We start from the raw sequence: 22042 nt of genomic DNA on the forward strand, positions 1-22042 counted from the left end.
GTCTGACTTTTAGGATATATTCCTTTCTGGGTTGCAGTTAAACACCTTGTGGTGTCTATCAAATAATTTGTCTTTCCTGTTTGTTTTACAGCTTTCAAGCCATCTTTTTAATTAGCACTAGCATCTGTGAAATCATCTGTAGCAAGAGCTATATATTACCTTCAAGGTCTATCATTTGCTTGGATAAAGACTAGTAAATGGTATTTAGTATCAAGTTCTGATGGATGAGAGAACTAGACGTTTATTTTAAAATATGAATAAATTTACATAATGATATTTCAAGGTAACTTAGCTACGAGAATGTAACTAACCAGCGGCTGCCAGGCAGGATACGCCCACATTTTTGAGAGATGGATAGAGAACAAACTAAAAAGAAAGTGATTTTTCCTACAATCAAGGGCCATAATTCAGGAAATTACAATTCGATATGCGCAAATATGGAAAGGAACTGAGATCTTTGTGTTATAAACTTACATTTCAAGTTTCAACAAAATCGGATAAAAATTGTGACCTCTATAGGGTCCACAACCTTGATATACCATATTCTTACGCTATTTGGGAACGAACGGCGGCCATTTTGTCTGTCAATTTTGGGCCGATTTTCACGAAATTCGAACTCAGTCATCCTTAGGGTGTAACGGTGATATAATAGTACAGTTTTTTTAAATCGGATAAAAATTATGACCTTTATAGGGTCCACAAGATAAAAACGCGATTTTTCGTACAATCAGGGGCCATAATTCAGGAAGTTACGGTCCGATATGCGCGAATATCAAAAGGAAACGAGATCTTTGTGTTATAAACTTACATTTCAAGTTTCAACAAAATTGGATAAAAATTGTGACCTCTATAGGGTCCACAACCTTGATATACCATATTCTTACGCTATTTGGGAACGAACGGCGGCCATTTTGTCTGTCAATTTTGGGCCGATTTTCACGAAATTCAAACTCAGTCGTCCTTAGGGTGCAACGGTGATATAATAGTACAGTTTTTTAAATCGGATAAAAATTATGACCTTTATAGGGTCCACAAGCTAAAAACACGATTTTTCGTACAATCAGGGTCCATAATCTATGAAGTTATGGTCCGATACATGCTAATATCGAAAGGAACCGAGATCTTAGGGTGATAAACCTATATTTCAAGTTTCATTGAAATCGGATAATTGTGACCTGTAGAGTGTTCACATACAATTGTGGACGGACTGACAGGGGCGACGACAATATACGTCCACATGAAAATGTGGGTGTATAAAAATTAATAATCCTGTGGCGCCTTTATATACAATTTATTGAGGTATCTCAACCCAAAACGTTATATTATTAAAAAATCTTCACTTCTACCAAGCCTGTTGAGCGAGGATTCTTTAATTTATTGTATTTACACCTTCGCCCCACCGGTATCTCTTTCTTGATCCAGTATTCACGCAGATGTTATCAGCCTGTCCAGCTTTAGTCACCCTGCTCAGGGAGTGTTGCCGTCCCTCTTCTCGCATCCATGTAATATAACAAGTAGCAATAAATATACATGTGCCTTAAATATACATTAAAATATACAAAATAATATAGATTATATAACTAGTGAGTCAATTAAAGAGTTTCATACATATGTATGCACTTTTAATCCTCTCTTCAAAACCTGTATTAGTGCTATCATCCTATTGAAATAAAATTGAACCACGTGTTAGTCCCAAAATGACCTAGTTTGTGTCGAGTGGAGTTGACCCCCCACCTCTCTCTCTCTCATCCTAGGTTTAAAATGGCTAACCCCCTTGAATAGGCTAAAAAATAAACAGTGTTGATTTAATGTGTTGATCTTCTCTGTTTAGAGGATAAATATTAGCATTAATAATTTTAGGTCCACAGAAAATAGATTCAATGATGAGATACAAAACTAAGATTTGTAAACAAATTATGGACATTCATTCAGTATTTCCAATTTCAAAAACTTGATTATTTAGATTTTGTCTAATCACTAATGGGAAAAAAACAAATTTAAACATTTTATTTTGACCTCAGAAATCGGATTACTGATATCAGGTAGAATCTGGAATATCAACATGATACTACCCTTTAAACTTTAAAATATTCCAACCATAAATTAAGCACAATTTAAACAATCTGTTATTCCCATGTGCTTACAGTTAAACAAACAATAATGTAAAAGAACACTCTTTGAAGACATATTATTGCATAGCAATGGGCAACTTATGTACTGCGTCAAACAATAGGCCTGATATTGGTCAATAGATTCAACTTGTAAATAAAGATATGCATGGTGAAATGATAAAAACTACACATTAAGAATGCGTTTGCGAAAGAATCATGCAGAGACCGGCACATGGTGGGTGACCGATTTTCACCATTTTTTTTTTATGTATGATGAGTAGCCTAACCCCTTCAAACCCAATCTGATTAAAACCCAGATCCAATTTCGTTTCGTTTAAATAGTTCAAAATTTCGATTTTACTTGTCTTTACTACACTTGGATCTGGAAGCATTGTTATTTAACTCGTGTTCTGCTTGAAATGAGGGGTCAGTCAATCAAATGGTCTGTCGAATCGAGCGTTTGACCTTTTTTGCGCGGAACTGTGGGTAGACATTAGCGGCAATAGAAATCAAAACAAAGCAAAAGTAGATAAAAAATACATGACGGTCGCTAATTGGTTAATCGAATGACTGACGTAATCGGGTCAAATGTCGCTTGCTTGGTACCTGACGTCATAGAACGTAAACTCCCACTATATAACTTGTTAGATCTACATGTAGTGTAGGCCATCGAAAGTATAAAAAACGAAACAAAATATAGATCTATATTTTAATTAGATTGCACCAAACCCCACTGCCAAAATTTAAGATCAATCGACCCATTTTTAGAGTGTAGAAATTTTTTTTGTAATTTTAAGACCGAAAAAAGACAAAAAATCGTCATTTTCAGGCCATTTTTTCAATTATGGGGTACAACTAAACTACAGTGAGTAGATTAATTAAACTTTATAGGGTAGCAGATATGGTTAGTGAGTATATATACATTCTGAAAGTTTGATAGTTTCATCGAGAGCTTTTTGGAATAGGGACTTAGTGCTGCAAGGTACCAGAATAGCTCAATTTATAGGTATGTCATTTTATTCTATCTATCTATATCTCACCCACTGCGGGTATAAGAATTTTTTTGGAATGCTGACTGAAAAGGCAATGATCCATAGTATTAAGATCAAGAAAAAAATTGGGTGGCACTCGATCTGTTAAGTAGTAAATAATTTCCATTTTTGTCCAAAAATTGTCGGGCAGTTTTGGTCCGATTATCATGACATTCGAAATGAACCAACAATACGGTGTAACGGTATCATATTCGAACGTTTTTTTAAATTAGATAATAATTGTGACCTCTTGAGGGACTAAAAGCTAAAAATGCAATTTTTCGTACAATCGGGGGCCGTAATTCAGGAAGTTACGATCCGATATGCGCAAATATCGAAAGGAACCAAGATATTTGGGTTATAAACATGCATTTCAAGTTTCATCAAATTTATCGGGTGAAAATTGTGACCTCTAGAGAGTCCACAACCTTGATTTACCATATTTTTACACTATTAGTGTACGAGGGGCAGTTTTGGTTCGATTTTCACGAAATTCAAACTCAACCATCATTAGGGTATAACAGAGATATATTTAAACGTTTTTTTAAATTGGATAAAAATTGTTAACTCTAGAGGGACCACAATCTTAAAATACGATTCAGGAAGTTACGACCTGATATGCGCAAATATCGAAAAGAACCAAGATCTTTGGGTTATAAACTTACATTTCAAATTTCAACAAAATCAGATAAAGATAGGTTGCCAGGCAACAAAACATACGCCCACAGCAGCTAAATCGTCCGGGCAGTCAACAAGTGTTGTCGCATATTTTTTACTTTTTTTGGTAATGAAACATTTATAATACACTAAAATCTGATTAAGAGTAACAACTCATGAAGTAACTATCAATCTGAAGTCAATTGGATGATAACTTTAGCCTCTAGAGCGTCACAAGATTTTTCAGAGTGATCAAGGGCCATAACTTTGGCAGTAATTATCGGAAATCGTTGAAAATCAATAGGATTCTTTGTCAATCGGATATTAACTTTAGCCTCTAGAGCATCCACAAGATTTTTTGAAGTGATCGAGTGCAGTAATTATCAGAAATTGCTGAAAATCAATAGGCGTCTTTGTCTTATGACCTTAAACACTGTGTAAAAATTTAAAGTCAATCGGATATGGTGATCAAGGACCATAACTCTGGAAGTAATTATCGAAAATCGCTGAAAATGAATAGACTTCTTCGTCTCATGACCTTAAACACTGTGTATAAATTTAAAGTCAATCGGATATTAACTTTAGCCTACAAAATTTTTCAAAGTGATCAAGGGCCATAACTCTGGCAGTAATTATCGGAAATCGCTGAAAATCAATAGGCTTTTTCGTCTCATGACCTTACACACTGTGTATAAATTTAAAGTCAATCGGATATTAACTCTTAAATGACCAGAGGTTTGACGTCATAACGTCATAAAAACCCACGTCATAATCGTCAATAGTGTTAAAATATACATATAGAGCATACATTTTAAAGTCATAATATTATTAAAAAACAACTGTAGATAGACCCTACATGTAAATGGATGAAATAATCTAAATTTAATGTTATTTTCATAAATATAAATTTTATACCAAAAATTGAGACATTTCATGCAAAATTTATGTATATAATAGTTAGTTCTATTTTTTTTTGTTTTTTTTGTTCGGCTGTTGTAAACTAAAAATCATTCATCATAAATCTCTTTTAATGTAAGCTTATTTAAATAGTTCGTTGATTAAGCCTACTTGCTTCTATCATTTAGGCCTATCAGTAAGCCTACTAGCCTATCACGTTCTAACGCAAAACTATAAAATTCTACACCACCGATAAAATCTGAATCACTGTCATTCAAAATGGATGCTAATCTGACAATTCATAAAAAGAATTGACTGCCACTAGATAACAGAAAACGAAAGAAAAACAGAAAAAGTATGTGCATTACCATGTTTTAATAAGGTATAGAATGAATATAAACAAGGGAATGTACGGACTATTTCTATTTTTCTCGTGTTCTCTTATCTAACAAAATTCAATTACTTTATTGAATTGTCAGGTATCCTCTTACAGTCCCATATAACAACTTTTGGTCTTGGAAGGAATTATTAGTGAGCAGAAATTCGGCCGTGTATCTGTTATCACTCGTCACATCAGTCAGTTATAATAGAGGTATGACTCGTGTTTTCCTTTGGCGTTCGTCACTTCCGATTCAGGAAACCTGTATTACTCAGCTATCGTAGCAATGATCTCTGTGTTAAAATTATATTTGGAATGTGTTTAACCAGCTCTATCACATATGTGATAATGACTGGCACCAATATTGTCCTTTAATGATCTCTGTAAGATTGTTCCACAGTTTAGGCACATTCACTGAGAACGATCTGTATCCAGATGATTTTAATTTCCACCTTGAGCAACACAACTGATTAAGGTGTGTTCAGCCGGAGGTTACGCGAGGGAACTTGTATTTGCAAAAGGTTAGATAGGTATATTTGATTCTTTCATTTATTGGCAGCCAATAGAGTGATTTCAGAATAGGAATAATATGAAAGTATTTTGATGATCTGGTAACAATTCGAGCTGCGGTATTTTGTACAAGTTGATTTTTTTTAATATTGGCACTAGATGTTTCTACTAACAAGCTGTTACAGTAGTCAATCCTTGAGAATACCAAAGAACATACAAGTGTAGTAGCTAATTTGTGGCTAATCAAGTGTCTTATATGACTGATAACATTTTCGACAAATTTCACTAATGTGACTGTCCATGCTTAAATTGGACCCCAAGAGGACACCCAAGTTCTTCACAGTGTCTTATGGTACAAGTATTGCATCTCGTACAACCACATCATTTGAACTTGTATTTTTCAGATGTGTATTTGGACCAAATAAAATACATTCTGATTTACTTAATTCAATTACATTTAATTTCAACATAGTTATTGTCATCCTATCTTTAATGTCATGTGTACACAATAATTAGGGGATGGAACAGTTTTGGAAACAGAGTAATTTGCAATCAGCTGTGTATCATCTGCATAAGAATGCCGTCCTAGAAACCATGATTATCGATTAATTGTCCTAAATTCTTAGTATACATTACAGAAAGGACAGGTCCAAGGACTGATCCTTGTGGAATTCCTGAATCATCTGTACCGGCCTGACATGGGGTTGCTGGAAGGCGGTTGTATGGGTCATTATCAGGCCTAATAATCCAGGCATCGAATGATTTTATTGGAAAAATGATGTTAAAAATGAAGTCATTTTCTTCAAGTTTGACCATCAAATTTAATATTAGAATTGTTCTCAGCCCCGCAATGGGTGAGATATAGCATCATGGAATTTATATGTTTTAGCATATAGCAAAAACTAGGTCTCAAAATAAATTCCTCATAGCCTCAAATGGTTTCGGAAAAATTCAATAGTCATATATATTAAAAAAAATAAAAAATCAATAGGCAATTTATGGGAAATATTTAAATTTAGATAGTTTTTTTTTCAAAAAAATGTCGTCTGTTTTATTCTAAAATGGCCATAGCTGGTTCTCTGTAACTACAAGGTTGGTGAGTCTCATATTTCATGTGGGGTATACGGGGTACCCAATGACCCAATCTGCAAAGTTTGGTCAAAATCGCTAGACACCTCTTGTGCCCTTTTTATTAAATTTTGCATGGTTCTCTCGCGAACTCATTCTTAAATAGACAGGGGTTACCCACTTCCTTTACTCAAGTTTATTGAATATTTAACTTTACAATGAAATAAGATCCACTTTTTGATATCCCTTAAGAACTGTCAAAGGTAATATTATGTTGTAGTACTTGCCTATCATGAAATAGTCTATGAATATTAGTCTGGATGTGTTGTCAACATTTGAGAATAACATTGGCTAGATTATCCGGTCTTTTACATTATCATAAATGTCTACTAAGGGAGGTAAATTTTCTCTCTTCATGGGCCATATCTATGCTTTTTAAATTAATCCTAATTTGTCATCACGATTCATATTTGTTTATATTAATGCAAGAATTATGGGAAGGGGCACAACTCTTACTTGACTTGGCCAAAGATACTGGATAATCAACCACATTAAAACCAAACTCCCGGTTACGCATGGGCAATGGACTTTACGTCAAATATTGACAACGGTCCCAGACCCTCCGAATGTTGAAGACTAGGAGGTTCTGGGTGACCGAGACTAATCATGAAATAGGATCTGTGCATTTTAAAGCATAAAGATTGGTTGCCAGGCAACGAAACATACACCCACAGCAGCTAAATCAACCGAGTGGTGGACAAGGGTTGTTGTATATTTATTCTTTTGTAAGTAATTGGGGGCATTTACAATACAATTTCATATAGATCAGATTATAATTTTTGTCGTTTGTGGGTTCACAAGGTTCTACAAACTGAAACAAGGGCCTTAACTCTGGAAGTAATTTACAGAAAATTTTCAAATTTGATATAAATTTCATACAGATTGGATGATAACGTTTGTCATTTGAACGTTTACAAAGTAAAACAAGGGCCATAACTCTAGAAATAACTGACGGAAATTGCTGAAATTCAATAGACCACCGTTTCACAAATTTAATTGATGAATATAAATTTCATACATTTCTGATGATAACTTTCATCCATCGAGCATTAACAAGGTTAAACAAAGTGGAACAAGAGCCATAACTCGAGAAGTAATTATTTTAAATTGCTGAAATTCAATGGGCTTCGTGGTTTCACTAATCTAAATGATGCATATAAATTTCATACAGATCAGCTAATAACTTTTTGCCTTAGAGTGTTCAAAAGGTTCAACAAAGTGAAACAAGGGCCATAACTCTAGAGGTAATTAATGGAAATTGCCGAGATTCGATAGGCTTCTTTGTTTTACTAATTCAAGTAATGCATATAAATTTCACAAAGATCGGGTGATAACTTTTGGTGTTAGAGCGTTCACAAGGTTCAATAAAGTGAAACAAGGGCAATAACTCTAGACGTAATAAACGGAAATTGCTGAAATTCAATAGGTTTCTTTGTTTCATTAATTTAATTAATGCATATAAATTTAACAAAGATCGAATTAAAACAAATTGAAATAAGGGCCATAACTCTAGAAGTAATAAACAGAATTTTCTAAAATTCAATAGTCTTCTTCATTTCCCTAATTTAAATATTGCATATAAATTTCACAAAGATCGGATGTTAACTTTTGGCATTAGAGCATTCACAAGGTTCAACAAAGTGAAACAAGAGCCATAACTCTAGAAATTATTAAAATTAAATAGGTTTCTTCATCTCACTAATGTAAACAACATATATCAATTCTAAAACAATTGGATGACAACGGCAATGGGGGAAACGGCAATATACGTTCACACTTCCATGTGGGCGCATAAAAATGCACAGTTCCTAGTTAATCATAGGCAAGTGTAGAAAGCATGGGTTCCATGTCGGCGTATATGCTGGTCGGGACCGAGGTCTCTGGAAAATGGCCAAAACCGGATGAGACTCTAGTTCATTTTGCACGCCGGAAAAATAGCATATTTTGTGCTGAATCATAAAATCCCGGGATACGAAGAAACTCTGTTGTGCGTGTCGTGATGTAATAAAATTAACAGTGTTCAGTAGTCCACAAATGGAAACCACTGCCAGTTAATTAAATTATCTTTGTGTATATTGCTCTAATCACAATCTAATTTAATTAGTACTGTATGATCATTCTTAAAACCGAGTTGTTGTTACAACATATTTGTCGACTTTCATTGCTCGTGCAGCCATATTTACTATATCAACATCAAACAAATTAAAAACTTTAATTTGATATCTTCACTTGATAACTAGAGTTAATCATGCGAATGATATATTTCAGAAATGTTAGCATGTTTACCATCATTTCAAAATGTTGAAATTCCAAACCTCTCAGAATAACAAAGTCTATCTTAAAATCTTGTCACAAACATTCCCATGGTTATAATATGGTATTCCTACACAAAGATGTATTGTCGGGTGTGTTTTTAATCCTTCTGTTTTCTTTTATGTAACAACTGTTTGACGTTACTTTACTTGACACAATGAACTTTTACGCTCGCCACCATTTTGATACATGTGCAATTATCTTTACATGTTATCGAGTGAAAATACTAGAACGATATTGTTTGAGCTCCCCAAATATGAATACGAGTTAATATATTGATAAGTTTAAAAAGTATGTTAATTGTTGTACATTTTTATTATAACTTTGAATTATTTAAATGCATTAATCATTCTGAACTACTTTTCGCCGTGTATAGAGAAATAGTCAACAGTCTAACTTGTCACGTACGCAGTATGCACAGGTTAATTAAAAGATCGTTTTCAGAAACGCCAAGAATATTTTTGTGACTTCGGCTTCCCAGAATTTTACAAAGTCGGCTCTGGTATAGCACACTGACTCCAGTGTTATACCACAAGAGTTCCATTAGAGATACGATGAGTATATACGGTTGATGTTGTAAATAAAGTAAGAAAATACTGTACTTGCGGTGAATGAATGTTTCTTGTTGTTATATTTTATTTATGTATAAATAAATAAATGATAATTGATTACATGTGTTCCTTTATTGCGGGGGTGGGTGGGTATAAATGCTGACGTGAGATTAAATTTCTGTGTGACTGTCCTTGACCCAATTAAACCCGATCGGCATTTCCATATCATGTTGTTTTATGGCTTCTTATCATGTGCTAAAAATATCACCACTTTCTCCACGTAAAAATTGACCGGCTGGGAAAATTTTGAAGTGGAAGCCCTGGTAGAAAGTACTACAACATATATTACATGACTACTATGGACCTAGTTGTCTCAAAGCTAATAATCCCCTGCTTTATTTGAAAGGAGATGTACAATAACCACAAACAACCATCAATTATTGTTAGTAATATAGGCCCTTTCACTTAAAAAATTGACTGACCTGTAAAATTTTAATGTTTTAGTTTGATTGTCAAGACATATATTTCAAAGACTGACTATTTTCACATTATCTTAACTAATGATTCATTCTATATTATAAGTGATTTTACACTATAAAATTTAACTGGCTTTTTGTTCTGGTTTAAGATTAAATTTTACTTCTATGGCATGCAAATTGACCAACAGGTTGTAAAATATCTAATCTAGTCAGTCATGAAATGAAATGAGGTTTAACGACCTACTGTTATGCTCCGAATGGGCTAATCTAGCCAGTCAATATGACTGAAATGACAGTCCTTATGACTGGCTTCAGATTGTTTTAAGACAATCCTATCTATTGCAATCCAGAATTAAATTTATAAGGATTCCACCTTTTTCCTTTGGTTGTTTGAGGTGTCTGTGTATATTGTGTCCTGTCTTGTGTAATTGCTTATGTTTGGTGTGGTCCCCTACACTTTACTATTAATTAAGGTCAACCGAAGAACACAAACTGGGTTATATCTGAACTGGTCTTAACCATGGATGTTAAGTTTTTAATAAGGAAAACATACATTTGAGCCAAATTAAGGGAGGTTCAATTCACCTAATGTATACTGTCATTGTAGATGACTTTCACAGATTTCTGAGGATGATCAAGGTCATGTTCATTAATAGAACATTTACTTCTGCCTCTTATATATTTTATCCGCAAACGCCACAAAGATTTCCTTAGGTAAATTACCACTACATTTTTCTATGAGTGTTTTAAGTTCCTTATAACTACTTTCTTCATATTCTGTATAAACACATTTTAAATTTAAATCACGATACAATTCTTTTACTCTTTCTATCTTGGATTCATCATCTTGTCCATAATTATTCTGAAAAATATTAAAATAATTTTTTTAATTTCTGTGAAAGGTTTTATTTAACCAACTGTTAACCTCAAAGTTTCATTGATTTTAAGTCAATACAGGGCCATAACTCACTAAAATATAAATAAAATTTCATGAAACACAAATAACCTCAATGGCAGTTTCCATTAATGTCTAATATACATGTATACATCGGAATATGCATTGTCATACAAATAAATTGCCCAAAACTCAATTTAAAATTGGGGGTTTCTAATCTCTACCCATAGTTGAAATATGTCTTCAAGTACATGGAATAGAACTAACTTTTGCCTGGTTTAAACTCTTAATATTTACTTTAAAAACTGATCACTGGTACCTCTAATATTTGTCTTTGTTCCGGGGTAACTCGATTTAAAGCTTGTACAACCAGCCAGCCGCATTTGTTATCTTGTATATCTGTACCTATTTTACCAATAACTTCTGGTGATCCATAACAATCTAAATAATCATCCTAAACAAACATCAAGAATTTAATTAAAAGGAGTGCACTGTAGACTACATTGTTTATCATCTATGCAAAGTCTTGATTTGAATACAACATTTGCATGTGACACAAGGAGCCACAGGGGCAAAGTGAGTAAGATGTTGGAGGTCCCATGTTCGGACCCTGCATTGGCCGAGAAAGTTTGTTGGGACTTTCCGGCGTAGTTCCCCCTTGTCAGTGGTGCATGACAATGGGCCTGGCAAGGGAAAAATGGATAGTTGTTTGGATGGTACAAGAAAACTGAGGTCCCGTGTACACATAAAAGATCCCTTGGCAGTTGGAATTCGATATAAGAGTAGGCCGCAGCGCCACTGTCCGAGCAAAATTTCCCTCATGGCACACTGTATGGCATATGCCCGTCTTAAAAAGCCCAATCGGAGCACAACAGTAGGACATTAAACCCCATTTCATTTCTGGCATGTGACAAGGGGTAGGATAGTGATATGTATAGACAATAAGACATCTTGCAGCAATCTAACTGACTAAGATTTATAATATGTACAATGCAGTAAGGTACTGTGATTTAAAAGAATAAGGTACAATGTACACACCAAATTTAGGTTGAATATGCTGACACCTAACAGAAAATATGTCAGGAAAACACTTTTAAATTTCAATGACACTATTTCCTCTAAAAGTAGGTCAACTGTGATGAAAATTATTGTTTTGGCTCAATATCTTGTAGATTTACAGCAAAAAGCCAATAAAACTGCTTTAAGACAGATGATTGACAGGCTGATGGCATGGCAGCCTCTATGTCTCCTGTTTTATTGTTAAGGACTAAGTAAACAAGAAATAATATACCTGTACTTGGAAGAAATGGCCCATCTGTAGTAATATAGTTTTAGCATTGGCATGAGCTTCTGTATCTGATATACCTGCCTAGAAAAAAAACCAAACCCACTAACCTTCAAATTCATGCAGCACAAAGAATAATATGATCCTAGAGCTAATAAAATGTCAACCAGCGGCTGCCAGGCAGGATACACCCACATTTTGAAAGAGATGGATAGAGTACAAGCAAAACAAAGACAGGTTGCCAGGCAACAAAACCAGCAGCTAAACCATCAGAGCGGTCGACAAGGGTTGTCACATAATTATTCTTTTGTAGGTAATTAGGGGCATTTAATAGACAATTTCATACAGATGACATTATAACTTTCGTCGTTCGAGGGTTCACAAAGTTCTAAAAACCAAAATAAGGGTCATAACACTGGAAGTTATCTACAGAAATTGTTGAAATTCGACAGGCTTTTTTGTTTCACTAATTCAAATAATGCATATGAATTTCATACAGATTGGGTGATAACTTTTGTCGTTTGAACGTTCACAAGATTCAACAAAGTAAAACAAGGGCCATAACTCTAGAAGTAATTGACAGAAATTGCTTACATTCAATAGGCTTCTTCAATTCACTAATTTAAATGATGCATATGAATTTCATACAGACTGGGTGATAACTTTTGTCGTTCGAGCATTCACAAGGTGCAACAAAGTAAAACCAGGGCCATAACTCACGGTGTAATTAACGGAAATTTGCTGAAACTCAATAGGCTTGTTCGTTTTACTAATTTAAACCATACATATAAATTTTAAACAGATCGGATGATAACTGTAGAGCATTCACAAGGTACAACAAAGTGAAACAAGGGCCATAACTCACGGCATAATTATCGGAAATTGCTGAAATTCAATAGGATTCTTTGTTTTACTAATTTAAATGACGCATATAAATTTCATACAGATCGGTTGATAACTTTTGTTGTTATAGCGTTAATAAGGTGCAACAAAGTGAAACAAGGGCCATAACTCTAGATGTAATTAACGAAAATTGCTGAAATTCAATAGGATTCTTTGTTTTACTAATTTAAATGGTGCATATAAATTTCATACAGATCGGTTGATAACTTTTGTCGTTAGAGCGTTCACAAGGTGCAACAAAGTGACCAAGGGCCATAACTCCAGAAAAATGAACGGAAGTTATTGAAATTAAATAGGCTTCTTCATATCACTAATGCAAACAACATGTCAATTTCAAAACAACCAGATCATAAATGTAGTCTGTAGAGTTTTCACAAGAAATTGTGGACGATGGACGGACGGACCAACGGATGGACCGACAGAAGGACGGACGAACAGGGTGACGGCAATATGCGACCACATTTTCATGTGGGAGTATAAAAAGCGATTTTTTGTACAATCAAGGGCCATAATTCAGGAATCGACAGGAACCAAGATCTTTGGGTTATAAAGATATATTTCAAGTTTCATCAAAATTGGATCAAAATTGTCACTTCTAGAGGGTCCACAACCGTGATATACCATATATTTACACTATTCACGAAATTCAAACTCAGCCGTCATTAGTGTGTAATGGTGAAATAGTCAAATGTTTTTTTCAATCGAATAAAAATTGTGACCTCTAGGAGGGCGGCCTTTTTGTCCAGCAGTTTTGATCCGATTTTCACGAAACTCAAGCATCATTACAGTGTAACAGTGATTAGACCGGGAGTCCAGGGGGTCAACCTAGCTGAAAAGTGTACCAATTTTCTCCTATATGGTATCAATGTATGTATATCTGGTATCATCAGAATGCCGGGTTTCTGGTGGTGGGTGGGGTATTCCACGCCCTAAATGCCATGATCCCCAACTAGGCTAGATTAGCTCAAAAGTGTACCACACGAAAATCTTACTGCAGTGTACCGTACATCTTCAGGTATTACAAAAACACTCTGACAGACATTTCTAGTGGTGGGGTACCCCTGACAGAGCTATTTAATTGTCAGACATTTGTAGTGGTGGAGTATCCATGACAAGAGTTATCTAATATTTAGACCAAAGCTAGGCTAGATTAGCTGAAATCTGTACCACCTAAAACAGCTTTGGAGTTGTTCAGTACCACCACAGGAGTCATGAATGACTTACCCCTAACAGACACGCCCCAAAATGCCACGCCCCCAACTAGGCTAGCTTCGCAAGCACTGTTCCCGTGTTCTAAAAAATTAGATTTTTAGCCAGGATGCTTAGGATACTAATACCTAGCACGTATGGAAGAGGCGATAAACTGCGATTGCAAGAAATTGATTTTTGGGCAAAAAACATTTTATGGGGCTAAAAATGCGTTTTTCAAAAATAAAATTGTTCCTACAACCGCAGATTATCTCCTCTTCCATATGTGTTAGGTATTAGTATTCTACGCATCCTGGCACAATTTTTAATTTTTTGGACCACAGGAACAATACCGACTAATCTATCCTAGTTGGGGGTCGTGTTATTTTGGGCGTGTCTGTTAGGTGCAACCCACTGCACAAACTGTCTGGCAGTGGTCATTCAGGATTTCTGTGGTGGTACTGAACAACTCCAAAGCTGTTTTAGGTGGTACAGATTTGAGCTAATCTAGCCTAGCTTTGGTCTGGAAATTAGATAACTCTTGTCAGGGATACTCCATCACTACAAATGTCTGGCAATTACATAACTCTGTCAGGGATACCCCACCACTAGAAATGTCTGTCAGAGTGTTTTTGTAATACCTGAAGATGTACGGTACATTGCTGTGCGATTTTCATGTGGTACACTTTTGAGCTAATCTGGACTAGTTGGGGGGGCATGGCATTTTGGGCGTGGAATACCCCACCCACCACCAGAAACCCGGCAGACTTACATTCTGATGATACCAGATATACATACATTGATACCATATAGGAGAAAATTGGTACACTTTTCAGCTAGGTTAACCCCCTGGGCTCCTGCTCTAGATATATTCAAACAGTTTTTTAAATCGGATAATAATTGTGACCTCTAGAGGGACCACAAGCTAATGTCATATACTCCTTCACTAAACTAACTTATTCATATTATTAAGGAATAGTGGTCTGAAGCCTTCTTCAGTTTTTTGTGTTGAGTTACTTTCCTTGATTAATAAAAGGCTTTGATCCTAGATGGAATTCTGGGATAGAGTGAAATGTAAGATGGCAGTTTTTAATTAGCCCTTCTGATTGACAAAAACAATCTTGGCCATCTTGTGGCCTATATACCCCAATACCACACGATTTTTTGTACAATCAGGGGCCATAATTCAGGAAGTTACAATCCGATATGCACAAATATCGAAAGGAACCAAGACCCTTGGGTTATAAACATGCATTTCAAGTTTCATCAAAATCAGATGAAAATTGTGACCTCTAGAGTGTCCACAAGCTACAAACGTGATTTTTCGTACAATCAGGGGCCATAATCTAAGAAGTTATGGTCAGATATATGCCAATATCGAAAGGAACCGAGATCTTTGGGAAAGAGAACTATGTTTTAAGACCGATATTTTAAGTTTCATCAAAACTGAATAAAAATTATGACCTGTAGAGTGTCCACAAACAAATTGTGGACGGACGGACGGACGGACAGGGGTGACGACAATATATGGGTACGTCCACATGAAAATGTGGGCATATACACATGAAAACTTAAGAATGTTTTGATGTAGAACATCAGAATATAGATAAATGGTATGCTTTATTCCTTTGTGATAACAAGCAAAGGGTCAATTGGTGAAACTTACCATATACATTGCTATAGCAACAGGCAAATAAAATGAGTAAAAGGCTGTTTTCCACTTGACTATGGCACTATATCTATCTAAAGTAAAACTTGTGAAATCCACATTGCCTTGTGGTGGAGCCGTCGTTAAATCTAAACATTGACCTATCACAGTCTGCAATGTTGTCTAAAAAAACCAAAAAAAAACATATTCCTATATTTAAAGATAAGTTGCCAAACATAACACCCACATTAGCTAAGATGTCCAAGCAGTCCATAATGGTTGATGCATTGTGAATCTAAGTAAAAGCAAAATATTTATAATGTACACTATCAGTGTTGTGTTGATATGATATTATTGACGGAATGTAAGGTAGCATCCTTGGTATCCCCAGTGGTCTCATTCTGTTCTACTCCACTAACCCCAAAACGCAAAGGCTCACCTTCAAGAGACAAAGTTAGGAATTAGCCAGAAGGTAGCCTAAATGAGAGAAGTCCAAATTATCCTAAATGCCTATTTATTAACAACAAATTACAATTATTATATAATATATCAATTCAGACAAGACATATATATATATTTATCACCCCATAATACATTCTACAGTAGATATCGCCTATGTGATATATTTCAAAATCTACTGCGATTTCTCCTTTACATGAATTTGATTGGTCGGTTGAAAAGGAACTACTTTTTATTTTCAAATAATAGTTCATTTCTTATAAAAAGTAACTTTTTTTTTTAAAAAATGAACTATTGTTTGATTTATTACCGTAAAGAAGAAGAGGGTACCTCTTCGAAACGTTGGTCTAATTATATCTGACTATGAACTAACAGTGTTAGTGTCTCTTTTGTTTATCTACTTTAATATTTATCTAGTGAAGAACACTTCCGTATCGGATTCCTCAATCCATTGTTTTCATATTCCTGTTTGACGCAGATTCTACACAAGTTATGTAGAAGTAGTTAGAGGATTCCATTAGAAGTAGATAATATACGTAAAATAAAGTAAGTGCGTCCATTCTAGATGATTATTTTATTACTGACATACATATATTGGCAAAATGTTACTACATTATTTCAATATTTGTGCTAACGTTTTCACATTAATTATAAACACAACTATTATGACGTCATAACGTCATGGTTACATTAAGAATATTATTTAGTAGCTCATTGACTACAAACATTTAATACAACCATTTTATTTACATTAATTATTCCTTATGGGAATTAAGTTTTGGGTGGTATTTTTCAATAAAATAGCTTTCTTTGACCTCTACAAGGTCCTTTTTATTGTTATTAACTCTATACATAGGGAATACCCTAAATTACTTCCACCACATACTTCAAGATGCTCACTGAGTGGAATCATCCTGTATTTGGGTTGAAGTAAGTTTTGTCTGTGGAGATTATTCTTAACCTTAGCACCATTTGGGTTTTCCCTATATAAGTTCCCTCGCAGTCCGGACATATTATGAGATAGATCACGTAGTCTGAATGACAATTCATAGGTTGTTTAACATAAAATGTACAATTTGCATTTATCTTATTAATGGAAGATCCTTCAATGATGATTTCATATGTTTTGCATCTAGGGTCATTGCATTTCGTTACAGCTGGTACTGACTGACTAAATTATATTTCGAAGATGTTATTAACCTAGCTAAGTTGGAAGGTTGCTTTAGGCTATTGATGACATTTGTCTTTCTCAATATTTTTTCCATCTCAGGGCTATTTTTAAGGATATGGGTGTAATTGTCAATAATGGATTTCCCATTTTCCTGAGATGGATTAAAAGTAGTAACTATACTAAAGCAACATTCCTTTTATTTGAGATCATATGAACTTTAGGCTGTCTTAATACACTTTGATCCAGTGTTAATGCTACTTGGTTTACATTATCTATTAATTTATCTGGATATTTTTGTTTTAAGAGGAAACCTTTAAGTTCTTCAAGTCTCTGAATTTTGGTATCTTGATACAATTGTACAGATTCTTCTAGCTAAGTTATATGGAATATTACGTTTCGTATGAGATGGGTGACAAGAATTGAAATTTAGATATTGGTGTGTATCTGTTGGTTTTGTAATACAGATCAGTTTCAATAGTGCCATTCTGGTGGAGCTTTACAGTCACATCCAGAAAGTTTAATGTGGTTTGACTTTGCTCTATTGTAAACTGAATGTCTGCACGATCATCCAGCCAATATTCAACAGCCTTTAGTCCCAGATCTTTGCTTATATTATTGTATAAATTAACTACATCAAAACTAATAAGTGAACTACCAGCAGGTTCTACCAGTTTTGGTAGTTGATGTAGATAATCTACATGTATATATATACTCAAAGCCATTAACCAGCGGCTGCCAGGCAGTATACGCTCACATTTTAGAAGAGATGGATAGAGAACAAGCTACAAACAAAAACGATTTTTTGAACAATCAGGGACCATAATTCAAAAAGTTATGGTCTGAAATGCGCAAATAGCAAAAGGGACTCAGATTTTTGGAATATAAAGATATGTTTTAAGTTTTATCAAAATCGGATAAAAAATTTGTCGGTCAGTTGCATTTCGATTTTCCCTAAATTCCAATTCAACCTTCTTTATGGTGGAATGGTGATATATCTCAACGGTTTTTAAAATTGGGAAAAAAATTGTAACCTCTAGGGAATCCACAAGCTAAAAATGCGATTTTTCAACCAATCAGGGACCATAATCCAGGAAGTTACGCTCGGATATGTGTGATTATCAAAAGGAACCAAGATCTTTTTGATAAAACCATATATTTAAAGTTTCATCCAAATCAGATAAAAACTGTGGCCTCTAGAGGGCCCATAACCTTGACATACCATATTTTTTACACTATTTGCGTACAAAAGTCGGCCATTACGTCCATCAGTTTTTTTCTGATTTTCAAGAAATTCAAACTCGACCATCATTAGTGTATTCACACTTTTTTTTTTTTAAATCAGATAAAAATTGTGAACTCTATAGGGACCACAAGCTCAAAACGCGATTTTTCGTACAGTCAAGGGCCATAATTCAGGAAGTTACGATCTGATATGCGTTATATACATGCATTTCAAGTTTCATCAAAATCCGATCAAAATGGTGACCTCTAGAGTGTCCACAAACTAAAAATGTGATTTTTCGTACAATCAGGGGCCATAATCCATGAAGTTATGGTCCGATACCTGCCAATATCAAAAGGAACCAAGATCTTTGGGAGATAGACCTATATTTCAAGTTTAGTCAAAATCAGATAAATATTGTGGCCTGTAGACTGTCCACAAACAAATTGTGGACGGACGTACATGGGCGACAACAATATACGTCCACATGAAAATGTGGGCCTATAAAAACGCAATGCCTAATTTGTGGAATATTTCTGGTAAACGTTTTCTTGGGCTTTCCTATAGGTGAAACTTGTGATGGGTCTCTTTTTGTGGAGTTCTGTGTTTGAACCCAATATCACTTGTCTTTTTTCACGATTTTAAGCATTCCCTGCACTCTGGCTCTTTAAATACAGATCAAAATTTCAACATTCATCACTTCGGAAAAATACCACGCCTTACACAAGAAAACAGGAACAGAGCTATTGGCATGCTGGATCAGGGGGCTTCACAGGTAGCCGTCGCCAGACACTTTAATGTCCACCCATAGACCATTGCTCGCCTCAGACAACGCTTCCACGTCAATGGAAGAGTTGCCGATCGACCCCGACCTGGAGCGCCACCTGTAACAACCGCTGCTCAAGATCGCCAAATCTGACTACAGCATCTGCGCAACAGGTTCTAGTCAGCTACTGCTACTGCCAGGGGAACTGTTGGAACACGGCAACGTCAGATCAGCCCTCAAACAGTCCGAAGGCGTCTGGCTGCTATTGGGTTACGCTGCCGTCGACCTTACCACGGTCAAATCCTTTTGCATCGTCATAGAATTGCCAGACAGCAATGGGCCGCAAATCAGGGGTATCTGCACAACACACCATGGCGAAATGTTACCTTCTCGGATGAATCCCGATTCAACCTCAGTTTTCCTGATGGATGTCACCGTATCTACTGACGTCGACATATATTACCATATGATTCAAGTATAAATTATACTATTTTCATATAATTAATGAACTCACTTCATATCTAATGTCATGGAAAGAAGAGCACTCTTATCTATAAAAAAATATCTTCGTGCAGGCCTACACAATGGTTTAAAATTGCCAATTTCTTGGTATTAGAAGGCCCACAGGTCTATACTACTAGACATGCCACATGCAAAGTATTTACTCATATGGTTTTGGGGTTATGATGATTTGTAAAAAGATAAATCAATAATATGTGCAAGTCTGGAAATAAGGCAGCTGTCACAGACATTGTCAGGCACAGATTAAGGCTTTGACTGGCACAATCCCTTTGGTGCCTGTCATTTTGTCAAGCACAGACTGTCCAGAGATTTGTATTTTATTGTTGCTTTTAATGATATTTATAATACATGTCCGACTGTCAAGTTTAAAATGTCAGATAAATTAAAATTTATTTCCAGGCCTGTAAATGTGTTTATTGAAAAATGTTATAGGTCTATTTGAAATTAAAATTTTAATATCATGAATTTATTATTTTTTCTTAATGAAGGCTTTTGTTAATAACACAGCATAAATAGAGAAGTTTTGGGAGCCAAAGATATTTTATTTTGGGAAAAAATCATTTTACTTGAGTAAGATAGGTAAGCATTATCCAATAAGGAGTGTGGCACTTTGGTAATTTCAAAGTATTTTTAAAACAGTATAGGATGACATTTCAAATCTAGGCTATTTGGTGGATTAGTTTCAAAGATGTTAAATACTTTTAAAATTTGACAACAATTTACCGCTTAGATTAGTCGTTTGAGTCACAAATATCATATGTTTGTGACAATTCTCTATAGTTTCTGTTATCCAAAATATAGTTTATTGATACATATTATTTACAATTACAATGAAGCCTGCAAGTAAATCAAATGCCAAGGTCACAAATCAAATGCCAAGTTCAAGGCCAACCCACCGATACATTTCAAAACGAAAAATACGAAATAAACTCATTTATTTCATCTCTCTACGACTGTATGACCACGTGCAAACATTGCTACAACGTATGAAACCCTCCCTGTTGATATTGTACCCGTCAGTTCAACATGTCAACAGTTTTCAGTTTCGAAGCGTATTTGCTTACACCTTAAGTTCCTGCATCGGAAATGTGCACTGCGCGGACGCAAGCAATTTTAACTAAAATCTTTTAAAATTGCATTTTAAGTTACAATTTACAATCGATCTTCACGAAACGCACAAAATTTAAAATTTCATTTTGATTTTAGTTAAAATCTATTTTAATGATTTTACCTGTGAAACAGGGCCCTGGTTTGTAAACTGTTTCTTGATTGGTTCATAGATTTTAGCTACAATCAAGGCCAGGGCAGGTAATTTGTAATAGTGAAAACCCTATGGATTAACCCAGGGGTTAGTGGAGTAGAACGGAATGAGACCACTGGGGATACAGAGGCTGATAGGGTAGTGGCCTTCAATCAAGTAGACCACATATAAAAATAAAATTTATAATTGCTCAGCGATATATCGCGATACGTGATGCCAAAACAATATGATACGTATAGTACAGGTCAGTAACATTCATGGTATTGGCTATATAGTATATACCATAAGATTTGTTAAAAATTTACAGTTCTGACTTCCTGGCTATTAAAACATGTTACACTTAGCTTACCTCGTGAAACAATTCCATTAAATGAACATAATATGGTTGATCTCTACAATATTTCTTGATAAGAACAAAAATAGATGACTCTAAATAATAGGAGTCATTAATAGCTATGGTACCAACATTAGGCTGAAAAACAGAATTTAATAAATACAAATTACTAATTGTTGAAGGATTGGAGAAAGTAAACATGTTCCTGCACTTTCCATTCCCTTTTCCTTAAATTTGTTTCATATCTCATTTTTGACAACCATTATTTTCTAATGATTTGAAAGAACTTGGTTATTTACTTTCACAATTGTATGGTTTACAATTTTACAATT

The 22042-nt window shown here is 34.9% G+C and overlaps 1 protein-coding gene across 1 annotated transcript in view; it reads right to left on the reverse strand.

The window, feature by feature from the left end:
• Positions 1–223: 223 nt before the first annotated feature.
• The window catches only part of LOC126825413 (farnesyl pyrophosphate synthase), a 59712-nt gene continuing 37893 nt past the window's right edge, over positions 224–22042 (reverse strand). Inside the window, exons 5-9 of the mRNA XM_050555099.2 lie at positions 21726–21848; positions 15994–16158; positions 12243–12320; positions 11271–11405; positions 224–10918 (exon numbers count right to left, since the gene is read on the reverse strand). Of these exons, the coding sequence (XP_050411056.1) occupies positions 10718–10918; positions 11271–11405; positions 12243–12320; positions 15994–16158; positions 21726–21848 (702 nt within the window). The 3' untranslated portion in view covers positions 224–10717. The remainder of the gene's footprint in view (positions 10919–11270; positions 11406–12242; positions 12321–15993; positions 16159–21725; positions 21849–22042) is intronic.

This window comes from Patella vulgata, chromosome 6, assembly GCF_932274485.2.
Source record: "Patella vulgata chromosome 6, xgPatVulg1.2, whole genome shotgun sequence".
NCBI lineage: Eukaryota > Metazoa > Mollusca > Gastropoda > Patellidae > Patella > Patella vulgata.